At 39.6% G+C, this 20,726-nt stretch overlaps 4 protein-coding genes and 1 non-coding gene across 5 annotated transcripts; 1 reads left to right on the top strand and 4 right to left on the bottom strand.

Moving 5' to 3' along the window:
• Nucleotides 1-4,420: 4,420 nt before the first annotated feature.
• Nucleotides 4,421-5,228, bottom strand: LOC127252123 (uncharacterized). The gene is made up of 2 exons (XM_051276164.1): nucleotides 4,720-5,228; nucleotides 4,421-4,628 (listed from the first exon to the last, which is right to left on the bottom strand). Exons 1-2 carry the CDS (start codon nucleotides 5,131-5,133, stop codon nucleotides 4,449-4,451), a joined length of 594 nt encoding a protein of 197 aa, XP_051132121.1. The 5' UTR covers nucleotides 5,134-5,228; the 3' UTR covers nucleotides 4,421-4,448.
• Nucleotides 5,229-5,590: 362 nt separating this feature from the next.
• On the top strand, nucleotides 5,591-5,807 carry LOC127252284 (small nucleolar RNA U3). The gene has a single exon (XR_007839053.1). It is a non-coding gene; the product is annotated as a small nucleolar RNA U3 (small nucleolar RNA).
• Nucleotides 5,808-5,952: 145 nt separating this feature from the next.
• On the bottom strand, nucleotides 5,953-7,306 carry LOC127251570 (AT-hook motif nuclear-localized protein 10-like). The gene is made up of 5 exons (XM_051275309.1): nucleotides 6,964-7,306; nucleotides 6,777-6,865; nucleotides 6,532-6,630; nucleotides 6,275-6,436; nucleotides 5,953-6,168 (listed from the first exon to the last, which is right to left on the bottom strand). The coding sequence occupies exons 1-5, from the start codon at nucleotides 7,304-7,306 to the stop codon at nucleotides 5,953-5,955; spliced, it is 909 nt and encodes a 302-aa protein (XP_051131266.1).
• Nucleotides 7,307-10,087: 2,781 nt separating this feature from the next.
• On the bottom strand, nucleotides 10,088-11,995 carry LOC127251352 (iridoid oxidase-like). The gene is made up of 2 exons (XM_051275012.1): nucleotides 11,001-11,995; nucleotides 10,088-10,920 (listed from the first exon to the last, which is right to left on the bottom strand). Exons 1-2 carry the CDS (start codon nucleotides 11,928-11,930, stop codon nucleotides 10,300-10,302), a joined length of 1,551 nt encoding a protein of 516 aa, XP_051130969.1. The 5' UTR covers nucleotides 11,931-11,995; the 3' UTR covers nucleotides 10,088-10,299.
• Nucleotides 11,996-13,347: 1,352 nt separating this feature from the next.
• Nucleotides 13,348-14,994, bottom strand: LOC127251997 (iridoid oxidase-like). The gene is made up of 2 exons (XM_051275990.1): nucleotides 14,071-14,994; nucleotides 13,348-13,986 (listed from the first exon to the last, which is right to left on the bottom strand). The coding sequence occupies exons 1-2, from the start codon at nucleotides 14,980-14,982 to the stop codon at nucleotides 13,348-13,350; spliced, it is 1,551 nt and encodes a 516-aa protein (XP_051131947.1). The 5' UTR covers nucleotides 14,983-14,994.
• Between the last annotated feature and the right edge of the window lie 5,732 nt (nucleotides 14,995-20,726).

Below are 20,726 nucleotides of genomic sequence, written 5' to 3' on the forward strand. Positions count from 1 at the left end.
ATAAATTAAACAGTCCTCCAATAATTGCAGAAGTTGGTGTTTACTGTTTAGAAGGCGTTGATTTTTACAAGTCCCGGGATCCACACTCCCGATAAATCCACACCGTCGATGACATGATATATAGCCGTGATGGGTTCCGGAGACCAGGCACCCCCCACAACACGTATGCAGAAATCATTAAAGTATGGTCTATGGAGTATATAAATTATAAATACTACTAACAGTAGCAGCGTCATTTTCTTAGTCAGTCTTCACAGGCACACATTACAATACTACAATTATGTAGACATACATATGTGTATATATATATATATAATTGAGACACAGTTGAAATGTTATATCAGTGATCAAATTCGTATATAATTATATTGTCACAAGAAAAAATATTTATCGATGATAAAAATAATAATAATAATAATTTAATTATGTAAGAATTGGAGTAGAATGGTATGTAATAATAATGTGGGGGTGAATGGGTTGTTGAGGACAGCGAAATGATGTTGTAGCTAACCTGTCTCCTCCTCCTTCTCAACTCTTATTTCTTCCTCGAAATTGAATGTTATGAATTAATTATGTCTTCATTGAATTAAATATTGTTTATATACATACATATATATATATTTATGTATATACATATATAGAGTTTTTCTATGTGTGTGTGTTGGGGCTGTCACATTAGTGTCGAGAAATATTTTAGTAATAATCGATGATCATCAACTCAAATCAATGAGTTGCTGGTTGCAAGACATATTAGGCCATCCTGCTATAAATGCCACCAATGAGACTTGACAATCGACGAAATTAAATTTCATAATTTTTGGTTGTAAATCTGATTTTTATTACAAGTTTCTATGTGAATATAAGTTAAAATTTATTTCCTTTAAATAACACTATAACCCTTTTAAAAAAAATAAAGTCATCCTTAATATACTTTAAATATACCAATAGATAAATTAGGTGAACTATAGACATAAATACAATTGTAAGTAAAATTAATATCTAAACTATTTCTTTCACATTTCTTTCCTTTTAATTTTCATATCGATCTTTGACTAAAAATGACACTAGAGAACATCCATTTTTATTATTGTAATATTAATTGATGATCATTCAAGAATGTTTTTATTTACTTGAGTTTACATGTATATTAACTATATAATGTAATATTTTTAGATAAAAATTAGATTTTAGATAGAATATTTTTTTGAAGAACTTTAGAAGATTAAATAATATAAACTTTAGGAGAAAAAAAAAAGGGTTCAATTTAGCAAACCCTAAATATAAGTAAATAAAGAAAGATGACCCATAGTATTAGCATATGATTGGGTTTCTAGAAAAAGAAACAGTAATGTTTTTGACATTTTTTATAATCTATATATTTTCGTGGTAGCAATCGAGTTGCTTTATGAAAAAGAAGTAATCAAAGTTTTATTGGTAGAGAGGTGTTACGTTTTAGCAAATAAAAATTACATCCTTGAGGGTCACAAATTAATGTGACAGCTTCACTACTTTTCCTATCTATACTATTTTTCAATTAAATTGGCATTTCATATTATTATTATTATTATTATTTATTATATTTTTTCCTAGTATACATTCATGTAATTCTATCGTGCAGATGCGAGAATAAAAATCAACGGTCCAGATCTATGCAGGAATTGGACGCTCTAAATCCGACCCTCCATCTGTATTATATGCATCAAAAAATAAATAAATGAAAATTCCATCACTTATAAAAACAATATTTAAATTAGAGGTCCACCATCCCTTTTAAATGAAATTATATATTCGATAAATATATAATATCTCACCAACTAGGTTTAATCAAAATCATTTAAGACATCCTAAATCAATCTTACCAGCAAATTGTGTGCTAAACAAATTAAGACAAACGAAGTTCGATTGATCATCATAGTATTTGTTGCGTGAAAAATATAAATTTGAACGTGCGAACCGCAGACATTCCTAAAACAAAACCATCCAATGAAATAATTTGGTCCTTAATTGTGAATCATTATTGTATCATCGTTTGTGTGCGCAATTTGGAATTATGGTTGGTTCATTAGTCGGTTTCGCAGACACAAAACTGCGTCGTTTAGTGTACGTTGTTGTGTTCGCAATTTTTCTAATTCATTTATTTATATAATAATTAATCTCCACTAAATCCCACTTGGTATTTAAACAACACCATCATTATGTGGAAAGTTGGCGATTTAATTTCTTCAACAAATTAAAGGCAATAATCAAATTTTATTTTAATACCCGCCGACACCTTTGTCACACTTCCACGTGGATAATTTTGTACGCGAGCGACCTAATATATATACATATAAATTTTCCAAGCTTTTGTCCTAATATCACTATCCTCAAAGATCATGGTAAGATTTTTCTCAATTTACTTTATAATATTTTTTTTTTTAAAAAAAAAAAAAACATGAGATCGGAGCACGGAAAAGGTCCATGTGGGCTGTGATTGTGAATGCAAGAAGAAAAGAACAAAGATTGCATGGAGTTAATGAATTGGGCATAACAATAATAGTAATAAATCTGAAATGGGCACTGTGGTTGCTAATTTTATTCTTGGCAATTGGAATAATGAAATGAAATGTTTGTGCTGGTAAGTTGTAAGTATGGGGGGAGTGGATTTAGGTCCCAAAGGGTGGAAGAATAAGCCGGGAAAAAGGGATATGGATGCTCCATGTGTCTGTCATTTCTCAGACACTCATACTGCTATTAATTTATGAATAATGTACGATACGTTATTACAATTTTAGCAAAAAAAAAATTAAATAAAAACAATACTTATTCCATTAACGAGAGCATCTAGGATGCCCAATTAGAAACTCAAGGCCCACCAAATGTGACGCCACATAGGAAGCCCAATTAAATTTAAGGCCCACCGGCTGTTTGAAAATAACAACAAAAAAAGCTTAAAAATGGAAATGCGAGGTATCGATCCCCGTACCTCTCCCATGCGGCATGGGATCATCGGTCCAAAATATATTCAATCTATTCGGTCGAATCTCTAAGGAAGTGACGCGTGTCCAGTAGGCAATAATTATTTTATTTTTTGTTTTAAGTTAAAATTTTAATATTATAAAAGAAATTGCAATTTAATCCCCTTCTTGTTTTCAATCTTTTCCATTTGTGAACCCAAATGCCCATTCTGCCCAGTTGTTTCCGCCGCTAACGCCACCGCCGATGCGTCTGCCCGCACAGCCGCTCCGCTGCCAACGCCACCACCGACCCAACCCCTCGAGCCTCCAACGCCACCGCAAACCGACACCGCCCGTCCCACCCCCTCCACTCCCGACGCCACCGACTATTCGGAGACTCATCCATTTTTTGAGGAGCTTATGTTTTTTCTTTTGAGGCTTTTAGTGGAAGTGCGAAAAGTAAGATTAAAAATTGAAATTTGAATTTTTGTTAATGTATTTCTGTTAATGTATTGATTGCAAATTTTGAGAATGAAAAAGTTTAGTAGAAAAAAAATATGAAAAATTGAGTTATTCTAATTTTTAGAAGTTTAATTGTTAGAAATTCGTTCCACCAGAAAATCATCTTCTCAAAATCGTTTTAGTCGTATGTTGACTAACTGAAACAAAGATATGTATGTCGATCAATTCAAAGAAGGATCCTCTGTCGCTATTGATTTTATCACTCTGAAAATGCTAAGTTGAATTCAAACTGCTTGTTTGTAATTTCTGCAAATTTATGTAGCTGGAGCGGTCATTTGATTGGACATATATGATCAGAGAACTAATCCTGGACAAGAAAAGAGGCAACATTTGAAGATTTGTGTTGTTTCGTTGGTCCATTGTGTTCACTTTTATTACAAAAAATCCCCCATATTGATTTGTTACTTTCTTTGTTCGGCTCCGTACATAATATCGCCAAAAAAACAAACATAAATCCACTTGTATATAATTTTGCATACTTCTTGAAATATATACAAAACAATAAAACCTTTAAGATCGTAAAGTTTTTCACACATCTAATTATTAAAAAACTCAATTTCACATCAACATAAACATACATAAAAAGAAAAAAATTGGTAGAAAAAAAAGACCGCATTCAATCAAACTTCCAAAATTTACAACTAACATTATTACAAAAATACATCAATAAAAATTCAAAATTTACTTCCACTAAAAGCCTCAGAAGAAACAAATATAAATCTCTCAATAAAGTTGTAGATCTCCGAATAGCCGGAGGTGCCGGGGTGGAAGGGGCAGGATCAGGCAGTAGCGCCGACAGCGGGAGCGGCTGGGCGGGCAGGGTCTCCGAATAGCCGGAGGCGCGGGGTGGAAGAGGCAGGATCAGACAGTGGCGCCGGCGGCTGGGCGGGCAGACGCATTGGCGGTGGCGTCAGCGGGCAGAACGTCGCACTCAAGTGGGGGAGGGGATTTAGGTTTAGGAGGAGAGAAAAAATCTAAATTCGAGGGGGGTTAAATTACAATTTGTGTTAAATAAAATTTTGATTCAAAACAAATAACAATAATAATAAACACTGGACATGCGTCGCTCGACTGAGTAGACCGGGTACATATTCGACTGAGGATCCCGTGCCCTCGCGGGCTAAGCAAACGCTCCCGTGCGTTTCTAATGGGAAGCGAGCACTCTACCATCTGAGTAACATTCCCATTTGTTAATTGTTTAAATTATTTAAAAAATATTTTTAAAACGTTACATTTAATTAAGTTTGAGGTGGGGGTCAACCTCGACACGCGCCACCCCTTCCGCCGCGGTCTTGGCAACCTCCACCTCACCGGCGACCAAGTCTCTATCTTTGTCGTCGTCGTCGTCGACGTAGTTGGGGTCCTTGTCATCGAGGGCAGGCTCGGCTTCCAGCTGGGCCTGGTAGTCCTCGTCCGGTCCCATCCAGGTGAACTTGCCGCCGCGGCCCTTCTTGTGGTCGTGCTTGAGCGGGAGGCCGTCGGCGGGGTGGCGCTCCATCCTGCCCACGCCCTTGTCCACCAGTTTCCTCTCCACGTACTTGACCGTGTCCACTTCCCGCGTCTTCACCTCCACCTTCTCCAGATGCTTCTCGCCGCCGCCGCCGCCGCCGCCGTCCGGAGGCGCTCGGCACTCCGTCCGGATCGTCACCTTGTCGTCCTCTGCAATTCCCTTCATTTCAAATCAAGTCACTTCTCGATTGAATGGCGGTGCTTCATTCACTTCACCTATCTTTATTTATATACGGGAGGAAGGTGCTGGAAAATCCACGTGTGCGTATGTGCTTAAAACCCAGAATGTTCCAGACAATGACAATGAAGGGATTCATTCGAACAGGCGCCGACATGGGAATGGATATGAATACCGTGGCGTGATGTTTCTAGCAGGTGGTGGATGTATCGGTAGTTTATGTAACGGATAAGGTTTGAAGACACACGAAAATTGGGCCTGGCTTTCGAATGTAATTTGGTAAATCTCCAGATGGGTCAGATTCAGTGGATTAATCCACACCGAATCGGACCCATATTTAGGCCCAATAAATTGGGCTAACATTGAGGCCCGTCTATAATGTCCCATATCGGAAGTAAAGTCGAGATATTGCGTGTATTTATATCCAATTATTGTAGCAGAGGGTACGACCTTACTTGAACAGGATCTGTTCTATAGGCTCGTACCTCTGCATCCTTGAGTTCTAAGGAGGCAAGAACCAAGTCTGGTGGATGAGCCTGGCTGCTTGACCAGAGCGTGATTACCAGCCTACCTGGTTCGGAACCGAACCATGGTGAGCCGCAGAGGATCGTTCTCGGCTGGCTTATGGCCCTCCGGGTGGTCCTGCAGCTGTCTGACAGACTAAATCTTTTCGTCTGTCTTTTTTTCTTTTATTTTTAGGGTTTATGTTTTTTCGAGAAAAAATCTAAAAATTGCATAACTCAGTCAACGATCAGAAAAACAAACAGGTGCTTATAGATCAGCGTCTTCTTGCTTGAGCTGTTATTATTAGCATTCGTTGGCGGCGGCGGTGGTGGTGCTGTAGCCGGTATTGTTGGTGGTGGTGGTGGTGCTACTGTAGCCCAGTGCTGCTGCAGTTCCTGCTGCTTTAGCCGTTGTTCTTGCACGTGCTCTGGCTCGTGGCCGCCGCCGTGGCAATGCTTCTGTTGTACAAGGTGTGCTTGGTTCTTGCTGGTTGTTTCTTTCAAAGCTTCCCACCAGGATCTGGAGAAGAAGTTTTAGTAAAAAAAAATGTGTAAATTCATGAGACCTAAACTAAACACACAAACAAATTGAACTTATAATTTGTTGCTATAATGTAAAAAATCACCCGAACGGGACTAGCAGCCATAAAAACACCGGCTACGGTGCCGCCAATGACAGTGCCATCAGGCCTGGCTAATAAAACGGCTAATCTTCCAGCCCAACATTTGATCCCTTGTCTCTCAGAAAGGGTGTAAGTTCCTGATAGACCCACAATCTCAAAACTGCCCTGTACCAATCGAATTGACAATTTTGTCTACTTAATAAAAAAAACAATTTTGAACAACACATGAAAACTTTCAGGCCAAGAACGAGAAATCGTACCTGAAACGTCATTACATTGCCATAAACTCCGGTGACCGGAAGCGTCACGCCGGAGACAGTTCCACTGCCGGAAAAAACGGAAACCTGATAGCTGCCAATCTGAGCAAATGCAAGAATCCTTGCAACAACGTCCTACATATATATATATATATATATATATAGATATCGACGAATCACAAATTAAATCCTTGTCCGAAATTATAAATAATAAAATAAAATAATGCATCCTCCAATCCTACTCCTACCTCTCCTGGATTCACAATGACTACTCGCGCTTTCATGTCTCCTACCCATATGCTTTCCTGCAATGCGCCTGAATCTACAATGGACAAATCTGTCAAAAAAATAAAAAATTATTAATCAATCGATCAGATGTATTCCAGATCAATAAGATGGCATGAGGGAGTGAAATCGACTTATAAAAAAACTCGCCCGAATCAGGAGTCTTCCGTTTGTCGGTTCCCCGCGGTCTCCCTCGCCGTTTATTTGAACCGGACGGATTTTCGATCGGCTGTGGCAGCGGCGGTAACGGTAACGGTAACGGAGCAAAGCCGGGCGGGACGTCCAGGGAGGAATATTCTAGAGACATCGCCGGCGTTCTTTTGCTGTTTTTTTGCAGTGCTGTTTTCTCTTTCGTCATCATTGAATCACCAGTTCCCCCGGCGCCGCCGGTTTGAGCTATTTTCTCACCCGCTGCGATGGCGGTTAATTCTGCAAAATTTCCGACAGTAACGTTAGCAGACGCAGTTCTATTATGCGAAAATCCGACCGCCATAACTACCTGCTGAATGACCAGATAGTGTTGTTTCCTCGATCTTCATCTTAATTATTCCTTGAGAATCTGTAAATGTGAAAACGTAATGAATAGCGCCTGGAGTTTGAAGGGATTAAAATGAGGTGAAAAGATGAGTTGGATTGCCTGCATATTGTTTTCTGAGCTGTACCCTTTGGATGGATTGAGACTCCATTTTCAGGCAAGAAATTAAGAGACATGTTTGAGGTCCTGGCCTCTTGCGAATCCCAGTAGAAACACATTACGGTCCGTCGATGTGTAGCGGCTACCTTGATGTACGGTGAAGATCGTACGATGTGTACATTCTGGTTTTGAAATCCAGGACTTGTTTCAACCAGAGAGGGAGCACCAAGGACTTACCTATTTATGTAAAATCATTGATGTGTTTGTTGGAGATTTTCTAAAAATTTTAAACAAAATTTTCTTTTTTAAAAATATTATTTTGTTGTGATTTCAAACTCAAATTATTCTATTCAATTTGTAATGTTTTTGATAAAAAAAATTATGGAGTATATATATATATTACAAAATACTATTATTTTTAAATATTTTCTAAACAAAAATTCAAATAAACAGTTTATTTCAAAATAATCTCAAACTATAATATTAAATATTAATTTTATATTCAAAGTATTATAAATATTTATAATATTTAAATTTTAAATTCTACTGTTAAAAATAGGAAATTAAGTAGAAAAGGATATATTATAAAAAGGGATACTGTTTTAGGTTGCAATTTATTTTGATAGATTATGTGATGAAAAAAATTAATTTAAATTTGTCTGAATTAGCTTATTATTAAATAAAAATTTCTCTTATATATAATACTTAGAATGGAGGAGATCGGGTGTGCTAAACCTCATTAAAATTAATTAATATAATTATATAAAATAAAATAAAATAATTAATTTCTAAGCCTTCAGTAATGATGATTCAACTTCTATTTGGAATACATTTGGAAGAGAAGGTAATATCTTCTATATAGTATAGATATTTGGAAAAATATATTATTTATATGCATATTTATAAATAAGTATAGATGGTAAGGGAAATGGTAACTGCATTAGTTGTTTCTAATAAATACCAATGACAGCAAAAAGGTTAAATAGGAAATAATTTGTATGTACATTTATATATTTTTTATTTTTAAATAATTAATTTATATTAATTATATATTTTGTAAATAGATTTTTATTATTTATAATTGGCCTTTATACATTAAATATGTTTTTATTATAATATAAAATATTAAAATGTTAAAAACACAGTTTAAATACATTTTATTTTTTTTATCTATATGTATTTTTATCAACTTTCAATAGAATTTTAAATTTACAACCAAATGCATCCTAAAATTAATTATTACTTATACTCCATCCAGTCCCCTCCAAATAGGTGTTTAGAGTTTTATAGTGAATTAAAAAATAATAGTATTTTATTGGTCAGTGAAAGTGCGTAAGAAGTTTTGATATTATAAAGTAATTATATATGTAATTGTATGTTTGTAATTTAAGTAAGAATTAAGGGTATTTTAGTATTAGTATATGATTACTTTTATTAAAATAGGAAGTTGATACTTTGGAGTAAGACAAATAAAAATATAAAAAAGGTAATTTGAGTCGGGACGAATCAAGTATTAAAATTGAAAGATTACAATATTACATAACAAAAACAAATAATAATAATAATAATAACCAATTGAACAAATGTTTTGTGTATTAGTTTGACGGATTTTTCTTTTATTTATTTTTTTATAAAAAATTGTGTAAGTAATATAAAAATAATAAGTATGTATATTATATTAACTTTTTAGAGAAACATGTTAGAAATTTTTCAAAACAAACAAACCCCTCTCTTACTAATTATTGAGAGTGGAAAATTAATTTTGATTATAATATTTTTATTTAATATGTTAGCATATTATACATAGATTGCCAACATATTATATGTTTATGAACAACATATCATGTGAAATAGCATATTATATACATAGATTGCCAACATATTATACTTTTATTAACAACATATTATGTAATATTTTAAGCATAAAATGTATTATGGTGTGTTTGTTTTGTAAAATATTTCATTTGAAGGAATATTTTTTTTTTATATATTTTTGATAGAAAAGAAAACAAAAAAAACACATCTTTACTATTTTCATAATAAAAATAAATTTTTAAGTAAAATAAGTAAAAATAGATTATTTTATTATTTTTTTTTGTAATAGAAAAATAAAATGATGTTTTTTACTAAAAAAACAAATATACATTTTTTATGGCAAAAAAAAAAAAAAAAACAAAAGACATAAATTTGAATGATATATGAAATATCTTTTTATAAATAATATATCATGCAATGGGTTTAGTTAAAGTTTAAATTGAGCATAATACTTATCCTTAAAATTTAGTAATTCTAATTTATGTAATTATTTTCAAGACAGAAGCATGATGCTTAATCTAAAAAATTTAGCACCTAACTCATCCCATCATGCAACATTCTGTAGTAATTAGTATATTCTTTTTCATATTATATTATAACTAATAATTATCATAAGCATGTTTTAAAGAGATTATAATTAGTATATTCTTATTCATATAATATTATTTATCAAGTAAATTTTTATAAATAATATTTATTATTCTTATAAATGACAATTTTCTTATAAAAAATAAAACTATTGATTTCAATATCATGCTTATTAAAATAATTGGAGTTAAATATTAATTATTATTAATTATTTATGACCATCGAATATCCATCTAATTCGATTGAGCAAATATATTTAATTAACAAAATTATTTGTTGGAGCCACACAGCCACACACTCGTTCTACACAGTATTGCTTGAAAGTGAAATTAGTGGTACAGATACAAATAGCGTTTATTATAATATATTACACCTGTAATAAATTTCAATAAAAGTGGTAATGATAACAGCAGTAATAATTGAAGTAGTTCGATTTCTTCGAGGAATCATCAATTTCTGACGTTGAGGCGCTTCTGTGGGATGACGTAGAGCGGATTCTTCTTCCTCAGAGTGAGTCCCAGCCGCTCATCTCTGTCAATGTCCTCCGGCCGCACTCCGGCGCCGAGATCCCAGTCGAAGGCCTGGACCAGAGTAGCCAGGGTCAGGGGCACCACCCGGTGAGCCAACGGGAACCCAACGCAAATCCTCCGACCCGACCCGAACGGGATCAACTCGAAGTGCTGGCCCTTGTACTCCACGCCGGACTCCAGAAACCTCTCCGGCTTGAAGCTCAGCGGATCGGGCCAGGACTCCGGGTCCCGGCCTATGGCCCATGCGTTTACAAGCACCTGGGTCCCCCTCGGGATCCTGTACCCGAGGTAGGTCGTATCTTCCATGGTGTTCCTCGGGAGCAGCAGCGGCAGCGCCGGGTGCAGCCGAAGAGTCTCTTTCACGACGGCCTGAAGATACGGCATCTTTTCAATGTCTCTTTCTTCTACCCGTCTCCCCACGCCCACCACGCTGTCTAATTCTTCTCGAAGCTTCTGGAAAGCGCTAGGGTTCCGCAGAAGCTCCGTGAATCCCCACTCGATGGTTATGCTCGTCGTTTCCGATCCGGCGAAGAACATTTCCTGCACCGGCAAGAACTTGAATTCAGACCATATTAAACGGGGTTTGATTATAATTAATGTCTGAAATCAGACAGGCGTACGGTAATGATAATGTTGACGTTCTTCTCGGTGATCCTGTCGGGGCCGTCTTTCCCGTCGCCTTTATACTCCAACAGCACGTCGAGGAAGTCCTTCTTCTCCCGGACCTTACCGGCGTTTCTGTCGTCGTGCCTCTCCTTGATGAATCTATAAGCGATTTTCATCGTACGGCTGAGATTCTGCATCATTTTGCGCTTCATCCCGGCGGGATCCATCCACTTGAGATACGGCAAGTAGTCGGCGATGTTGGGTGTTCCCGACAGCTGCAGGACCTTATTCATGCAGTCGAAGAACTCCCGGGACTCTGGGTCCTTCACATCCAGCAAGTCCCGGGACAGCATCAGGTTCCCCATGAGGTTGAAGGCCATGAGAAAAAGGCAACGGCTGAGCTGCACGGCGCCCTCGCCGCCGGCGCCGAGTGACGCCGCCGACTCTTCCAGGATCCATCCCTCCATGTTTTCCCTGATCCGATGCCTCAGCTCCGTCGTCTCGTTCATCCGTTTGTTGACTAGGAACTCCATGGAGCAGATGCGCCGGAGCACCCGCCAGTGGCCGCCGAACTGGTTCATGCCCAGAGTTCCCTGGTTGAAGTCGTAGGCGGTCAGGACGTCCGGGACCTTCCTGTCGGCGAAGGGAAGGTCGTGTTTCTTGAAGAGCTCCGCCGCCGAAGCCGCATTCTGCACCACCATAGTGTCGACGGAGCCGAGCCTGAGCCATAAGACAGGGCCGTAGGTTTTCCGCCATTTGTGCATAGTTTCGTGAGGCAAATCGCCGAGCTGGAGAAGATTGCCGAAAATCGGGACTCCCTTTGGACCTGGAGGAGTTTTGCCTGGAGATTTCCTTAACCAGATAAAGAGGATCAGGAGAATACCTACGACGATTGAAACAGAGATAGGATTTATCGATGAGCTTAAAATCCACTCCTCCGCCATTGTCCTGCTTCTGTAGCTGCAACTGAATTTCGCTTTTCGTTTTCTTTCCGATGCAGCTATGGCTGAGAAATATATACATATATATACGTAATACATGGACCAGACATGTGAAATGTGCGTATTAAAATAATGATAAGAATGGTGCACGAGGCACACGATTGGTTACTGGAAGGAAGCTGCAGACAAAGAACGAATTGTGGGCGCGGGATAGGGACGGAGAAATTTACCGAACATACATAAATCCCGACTTATTGTACCGTATCGTGTCAAAAATATCAAAACTTTCGGTATATTGAAAATTTGAGTACGATATGAATATCGTACCGAAGTGTTCGGTACGGTATCAGTATGAATTTTCGAAAAATTTGGTATTTTAGTATGATACTGTACCGATATTATTTTTATTAAATATATTTATTATTAATATAAATAATAATTATTAATATTTTTTTAAAATCAAAACAAAAAAAATATGTAAACTATTGAATTTTTTTTAATTTTTACATAATATTTTTGTGGTGAATAGTGATATTTATTAATTTTTTTATTTATTTTGAAATTTAAAATTATATCTTCAGTATAATCGGTATATACCGGTATCTACCAAAATAAAAATTTTCGGTATAAGCAGTATATACCAGTATCGTACCGAAATTGAAATTTTCGGTATAAACGGTATATACCGGTACCGTACCGAAAATTTTGCTATACCGGTATACCGAAATATTCGGTACGGTATCAATATATATTTTCGTCATACCGGAAAGTTCGGTACGGTATCAGTATCGACCGGTATTTTTAATACGGTACGGTATACCATTCCAACGTGGGACAATGCCCTTCATTTCAACTGGCCCATGTTCGTTTGAACGATTCGGGGATTTGTACTATTTTATTTTAAAAAAATTCTCTAAAAGTATTAAATTAAATATTATTATTATTATTATTATTTATATTATATTAAAAATTAATTTTATATTTAAAATATTACATTAATGTTTATATTATATCATAGAATTATTCAAATTCAAATTTTTTGCTATTCAAATTTCAATGAAAAATTCAAATACCCAAACAACACACCTAAATAATTTTATTTTTCAAATACGCTAAGTATTTTTTGTAAAATATAGTCCATTAATTTTGGTAACTAATGAATTGGGCAAAATTGTTAAATTTTTGTAATTCGAGTGGTGAGAGATTGGTATAAAATTAATTTTTAAAAATAATAAATAAATATTTTAAAATGAGATATAAATGGAGAGGAATGGAGTATAAACCACGACATAAAATACATTCATTTTCTAATTAGTGACCTTGCTGCCTTAGTACCGCCGTTATTTAGTAAACACTGTTTACATAGATAAACATTAATTAATTTAGATTTAATTTTATAAAGTACATTAGGGTAGGAATGTCAAAGGAATAATCGAGTCTTAGGAATAACAAAGAGTGGATTCTTCTTGGTGAGCGTCAGCCCCATCTTCTCTTGTGTATCAATGTCCTCTGCTTTGACTCCTGGTCCTGGTCCTGGTCCTGGCCCCGGTCCCAAATCCCACTCGAAGGCCTGGACCAAACTCGCCAGAGCCAGGGGCACCACCCGTTGAGCCAGCGGGGAACCCACGCACATCCTCCGACCCGACCCGAATGGGATAAATTCGAAGTGCTGCCCCTCGTACTCCACGCCCGATTCCAAAAACCGCTCCGGGATGAAACTCAGCGGGTCCTCCCAGGAGTCCGGGTCCCGCCCGATTGCCCAGGCGTTCACCAGGACCTGGGTGCCCTTGGGGATTTGGTACCCCAGGTAGGTGGTGCTCTCCTTCGTCTTCCGGGGAATCAGCAATGGCAGCACCGGGTGCAGTCTCAGCATCTCCTTAACCACCGCTTGAAGATAAGGCAAATTCTCCGTGTCCTTCTCTTCCACCCGTCTCTTCAACCCGACGACCCGGTCTATTTCTTCCCGAAGCTTCTGAAACGTTCTAGGGTTCCGTTGAAGCTCCGTGAACCCCCATTCGATGCTCACGCTTGTCGTCTCTGCTCCGGCGAAAAACATTTCCTGAAAAGTCTCTCAATCAGTCGTGTCGGAATTCATTTATCATTCTCAGAGTGTTTTGAAGCTGAATAATTACGTATTACGTACCGTGATGAGAACGTTGATGTTGTGGTGGCTGATCCTGTCGTGCTCGTCTTTCCCATCGCCGCTGTAATCCAACAACACGTCGAGGAAATCCATGTTATCCCGAGCCTTCCCGGCCTGTCTGTCGTGGAGCCTTTCTTCGATGAACCTGGAAGTGATTCTCATGGTACGGTCCAAGCTGTCTTTCATCTTCCTTTTCATTCCAGTCGGATCCATTCGTTTCAGAAACGGAAAGTAATCTGCAATATTGGGAATTCCCGACAGTTCCAGGACGTTATTCATGCCCTGACAAAATTCCAGCGATTCAGGATCTCCGGCTTCCATCAAATCCCTGGAGAGCATCAAATTCCCCATGACGTTGAACGCCATAAGAAACAGGCAACGGCTTAGTTGCACGGCGCCACTCCCGGCGGCGGCCCTGGACGCCGCCGACTCCTCCAGGATCCACCGGAGCATGTTATCCCTAATCCGATGCCTCATCTCCACCGTCTCGTTCAGACGCCTGTTTACCCGGAACTCCATGGAGCAGATCCGCCTCAGCCGCCGCCAAGTGTCCCCAAACGGGTTCAGGCCGAGCGCTCCCTGGTTGAAGCAGTTGGCTGTCAGGACGTCCGGCACCGTCCTGTCGGCGAACACGACGTCGTGCTTCTTGAACAGCTCGGCGGCGGAAGCCGCATTCTGCACCACCAGAGCGTTGACTGTACCCAACCTCAGCCAGATTACAGGACCGTACGTTTTTCGCCATTGTTGCATAGCTTCGTGGGGCAGATCTCCCAGCTGGAGAAGATTCCCCAAAATGGGAACCCCTTTTGGCCCCGGAGGAGTGTTCCATTTCCCTGGAGACTTGTTGTGCTTCAGAAACAGCAGAAGAACAGTGAGAATGGAGATGATCGAACTGATCAGGACCATCTCCATTTCTGTAATGGATCGATATACTTACGGACATTAGAGATCATAGGCGCGTGTGTGTATAGTGCAGCTAGGCTACGTTAATATAGTAGGTAATTAAAAGGCCCGATTAGTAGGCTTAAGAAAATTGTGATAATGATGAATTTTATATGAATAGTACTAAGAGAAAAAATTCCATTAAACATTATTAAACAAATAAATATTTTGTCGAGGCACACGAGAATAATTAACAATTATATGTGTTACGCACGAAATTTAGAATTAGGTTAAAAGCCCAAGGTAAAACGAGGAATGGGCCTGGCAATAGGGTTGATTGAACTGGCTGAAGGACACCGTGAGGAAATCAAGGAAAATAAATTTATTTATTTATTTCTAAGGAAAATTCAGGACGGAAGGACCTCAGGTCGGTAGGTCCTCAGGACGGAAAGACCTCAGGACGGAAGGTTTTTAGGTCGGTAGGTCCTCAGGACGGAAGGTTCTCAGGTCGGTAGGTCCTCAGGACGGAAGGACTTCAAGTCGGAAGGTCTTCCGGTCGGGAGGTCCGCAAGACGGAGAGACCTCAAGTCGGACGGTCTTCAGGTCGGGAGATCCGCAAGACGGAAAGACCTCAAGTCGGAAGGTCTTCCGGTCGGGAGGTCCGCAAGACGGAGAGACCTCAAGTCGGAAGGTCTTCGGGTCGGGAGGTCCGCAAGACGGAAAGACCTCAAGTCGGAAGGTCTTCAGGTCGGGAGATCCGCAAGACGGAAAGACCTCAAGTCGGAAGGTCTTCCGGTCGGGAGGTCCGCAAGACGGAGAGACCTTAAGTCGGAGGGTCTTCAGGTCGGGAGGTCTTCGAGACGGAAAAGTTGTCGAGATAGGATATCCGCAGGTCGGGTAAACTGTAGGTCGGATAGAAGGCGGAGTCGGACAAACGCGGAGGCCTTTGATCAAAGACAGGGGGCGGTTGATATGGAGGTCGGCCCAAGTGGGGTCGGGCGAAGAAGTAGGTCGGACGAAGGACGAAGTCGGGCCAAAAGAGCGGAAGGTTTGTGGTCGGCTCAAGGAGCGAAATATAGGGAATTTTGGTCTGCTGGGGACACGTGTCAGCATGAGAAAGGTTGGAAGACGGTTGAGAAGGAGACGTTGTAACCGTTCGGGTGGCGGTTTTCAGTACGGTTTCCCAGGGAATATTTAAGGATTTGAATCATCGTTTGGCGAGGTATCTTCAATCAACTTCAACAAAGCAAAGTCAGATTTGGGGATCACCACTTTAAATTTCAGTATTTTATTTTCCAGTTTATTTTCTGTACCGTACAGTGTTTAGAGATTCCTAATCTCAGGCACTAATTAATCAAGTTTAAGGATATTTTCTATATCTTTGAATTTTACTTTATTTTTGTTGAAAAATTACATCAACAAATTGGCGACCACAGTGGGAGCAAGACAAAATTGCTCATTCCAATTCCGGCGATAATTTCATACGTCTTAGATCCGGCCGAATCATCGGAAGGGTCCATATGGCAGGGTCACAACCGCAAGCATCTTCGACACCGGTGGGAGAATTCGTTCCACCACCCATTGTGCCAAATGCCGGGGAAATCCCACAACCACCAACTGATTGGTGGTCTTATGTTCAACAAATGAACAACCAGCATACCTTGGTTATGCAGAATATGTTGCGTGAGCAACAAACGAACATGTTGCGTGAGCAACAGAGTCAGTTGCAGAACATGATAGATCAAGCATTGTCAAGGGTTAGTCTTCAACCCACTCAAACGCCACCAGGAGTGTCACCGTCCAGACCACAGGCAAATTTCGCAGGGCCATCCTTCGTGGATAGTACATTCCCAAGTGCCACAAATCCCAACCGAATGGATCGGGGAAAAACTCCTTTGACTTTTCCCAACAATGTTCCACTGGGACCAAGGGTTACCAGTTCGCAGCCGAACAATACAAGGGAGGACAGGCCTGAAGGATATATACATGATCCGATCCATATTCCTGTGCAGGATCCGTTCCAGGTTCCTGATCATCAACGCTTTCATGTAGATCCTGATGAGATTGCACATATATTAAGGGATCAGTATGGATTAACTCCTCAGATGGCTAACCGCCCTGCATATCAAAGACCTTTCCCAGAAAGGATCATTCATGAACACCCTCTCCCAAGGAATTTTCGACCACCCGACTTTCATGCATTCTCAGGGGAGGACGGATCTTCCACCATAGAACATGTTGGTCGGTTCACAGCACAATTAGGAGAGGTTGGCAATAACCCTTTTTATAAGTTACAGCTGTTTGGTTTGTCTCTTACCAGAACGGCGTTTTCATGGTTTGTAAGTCTACCTCCTGGACAAATTCAGACATGGGAAGGATTGGAGATGGCATTTCACGCGAGATTCTTTAATCCTTTACCAGTTGTTTCTTTAACTGATTTACTTGAATTGAGACAGTATCCAGAAGAAACTGCTTCACAGTTTATAGAAAGGGTGCGATTGATGAAGGGACGATGTCCTACGGTAATCAGTGAGAAAGAGATGACCAATTTAGTGGTCCGGAATATGCATAATCGTTTAAGAAAGGCACTCACTGCCCTGGATGTTGAGGATTTGGCAAATCTTGCATCCAAGGCAGGACGTCTAGAGTCTTTGTTCAGAGAGGAAGATCAGCATAACAGGCGTAATAGAGGCCAACATATGGCGAGTATGGGAACAGAAACATGCGACTTTGATTTTAATCAGTCAGAAGAGATGGCAGCCGAAATCCTTTCTGGAAAACCGTATGTATGTCCTAAATTGAAGCCAGTACCAGGATCTGAAGGAAAGGAGCAACCGACTTTTGATAGTTCGAAAGCTGATGAAATCTTTGATATCCTACTGACTGATGGGCAGATCCGTATTCCAAAGGGCCAAAGACTTGCCACTAAAGAAGAAATCAAAGGGAGACCATATTGTAAGTGGCATAATTCTTTCACACACACTACAAGTCAGTGTACTCATTTTAGGAAGGAAATTCAAAAAGCCATCAAGACAGGTCGGCTCAAATACATCACTTTAGGTGTAGACCAGCAACCATTTCCGAAAGTAACAACTGCAATGGTTGACATCCAACCAAGTGCGGAAACAAGGAAAAGTTCGGTCAATAATGGACAAACAAGGGAGCAAACTCAGGCAAGTCCCGGAAAAAAGAAAGGGAATCAGCCAAATAGCAGCCGACCGGAAGAACGACTCAAGGTTGTTGAAAGGCCAGTCGCTGAAAAATGGGACCGTCCAGACGGTTCTTTTAATGTGGAAGTGAAGGAAAAAGTTTTAGTGAGAGACCACCCAACCAGAAAAACGGGTTCAGTCGGGAACGATTGGGCTCGAAATAAAAAGCCTTTACCCGTTGATATAGATCCTCGTTTCCCAGGTATGAATCGTACACAGATTCGCAATGCCAAACGCAGGTATGCTGCAAAGTATGGGAAACGAGTTCCTGCAGTGCAACAAAGAACCGACGAACAAAATGCGGCCGACCACTTGACAGGAGATCAGTCCATTAGAGTCTTTACAGAACAAACGACCGACGAGCAGGGAGCGGCCATTCAGTCTCCAATAAGTCGGTCCAGTCGGGTCTGGTCAGGAAAGCAACCGAAGGACGGATTAGGAACTTCCGACTATACCAAAAGAAGTTCGTCGGGACAGGGGAAAGGTAAAGGAATGGCAGATGAAATAATTAAAGGTTTTAGATGCCAACATTGTGAACGGATCAACATCAATCCATCTCTGGAAGAATTTCGTATTGAATCCTTGACGGTTCAATCTCGAAATGAGACGAAGGAAGAAGTGGTGCCTACAGAGGAAAATTCAAGATCTGTTAAATCTCGTCTGGGACCACGAATCCCTTGTCGAATGACAGAGGTTAACCAGATGAGTGATGAACCGACGTGGGCGAGTCTGGTAGATGATACTATGGACGAACCTTTATGGGCATTCTTGGCAGATGGCGAATTAGAGGAAACAGAGTGGGCAAAAATTACAGATTCTGAGCCTCAGTCGGAAGCACCTTCAATTGTGTTTCCTCCTATTCCAGAGGGTGCGAACTCCCATTTGAAACCCCTGTATGTTAATGCTCACATTTGTGGGAAACCAATCACAAAGGTTTTCGTGGATAATGGAGCAGTCTTTAATGTTATGCCATTGAAGACTCTCAAGAAGCTAGGGAAAGGAATTCATGATTTGTCCCCTGTGGAATTCGAAATGACAAGTTTTACAGGGCAGCCGACCAAGCCTGAAGGTATGATGGTTGCCACAATTGAGGTCGGACCAAAGAAAATTTCCACTGTTTTCTTTATTGTGGACGCAGATACTACATACTCTCTTTTGCTGGGACGAGATTGGATTCATGCCTCTCAATGTGTGCCATCAACCTTGCACCAACAGTTAATGTTCTGGGAAGGAAATCAGGTCTTTAAAATGGAAGCGAATGACAACCCATTCGATGTAACAGAACAAGTGGAAGAGTCAGTGTTTTATTCTAGTCACTTGGCTCCGATGTCTCAGTTGTATATGGCTAGGGAATACCCAAACAAGGGTTATAAAGTCACTGGCCAGAACTCGATGTTCTATTAAAAGAACACCTTTATTGTATGGCTCATGATAAAGCCACACCCATTTCTGTATAAGTTGTTTGTTATGGAAGATACAACTTTAGAAGTATGTAGTTCTCTTATTAATAAGTTCTATTTAAAACAGTTATTACATAAAGTAGAAAATAATAAAGAGATTCTGGATGTTCACCTCCAAGAAGATGAACAATTTCGTTGGCCCGACTTATTAGAAAAAACAGAACCAACAGCTTCATCACAAGACCCGTTATTGGAGTTTAATTTAGGAACCGAATTGGTTCCAAAAGTGATCAGGTTAAGTGGTTATTTGTCTAAAGAGCAACAAACAATTATGCTTGAAGTTATTAGAAACAACATTGATTGTTTAGCGTGGGATTATTCAGAGATGCCTGGTTTGACAAGAAGTCTAATAGAGCATCGACTGCCCATCAAAGAAGGTTGTAAGCCTTACAAACAGCCTCCAAGGCGAATGAGTCCAGATCTGATGCCTCAAATCAAGGAAGAAATCCAAAAACTTCTCAAAGTGGGTTTCATTCAACCTTGCCGTTATGCGGAGTGGCTGGCTAATATTGTGCCAGTGGTCAAGAAAAATGGTAAGATAAGGATATGCATCGACTTCAGGGATTTGAATCTAGCTACCCCTAAGGACGAATACGTGATGCCTATGGCCGACATGCTGATAGATGCAGCAGCAGGGCATAAAATCCTTAGTCTGATGGATGGCTATGCAGGTTATAACCAAATATTCTTGGCAGAAGAAGACATTCCTAAGACAGCATTCAGATGCCCAGGGGCTTTGGGTATTTATGAATGGACAGTCATGCCATTCGGGTTAAAGAATGCAGGGGCAACTTACCAAAGAGCCATGAATTCAATCTTTCATGATTTAATTGGCAGATCTATGGAAGTGTATATTGATGATGTTATAGTTAAATCTGCCAGTTTTGACGAACATTTGAGAGATCTTGAAGAGGCATTTGAAAGAATGAAGAAGTACAAGTTGAAGATGAATCCAACCAAATGTGCTTTTGGAATATCAGCCGGGAGCTTTCTAGGATTCTTAGTTCATGAGAGAGGAATTGAAATTGATGCCAACAAGGCTAAAGCCATTCTTGATAGTCGGCCACCCAAGACGGTTACAGAAATCCAAAGTCTGTTGGGTAAG

This window comes from Andrographis paniculata, unplaced genomic scaffold, assembly GCF_009805555.1.
Source record: "Andrographis paniculata isolate CXL003 unplaced genomic scaffold, ASM980555v1 Contig45END, whole genome shotgun sequence".
NCBI classification, from domain to species: Eukaryota; Viridiplantae; Streptophyta; class Magnoliopsida; order Lamiales; family Acanthaceae; genus Andrographis; species Andrographis paniculata.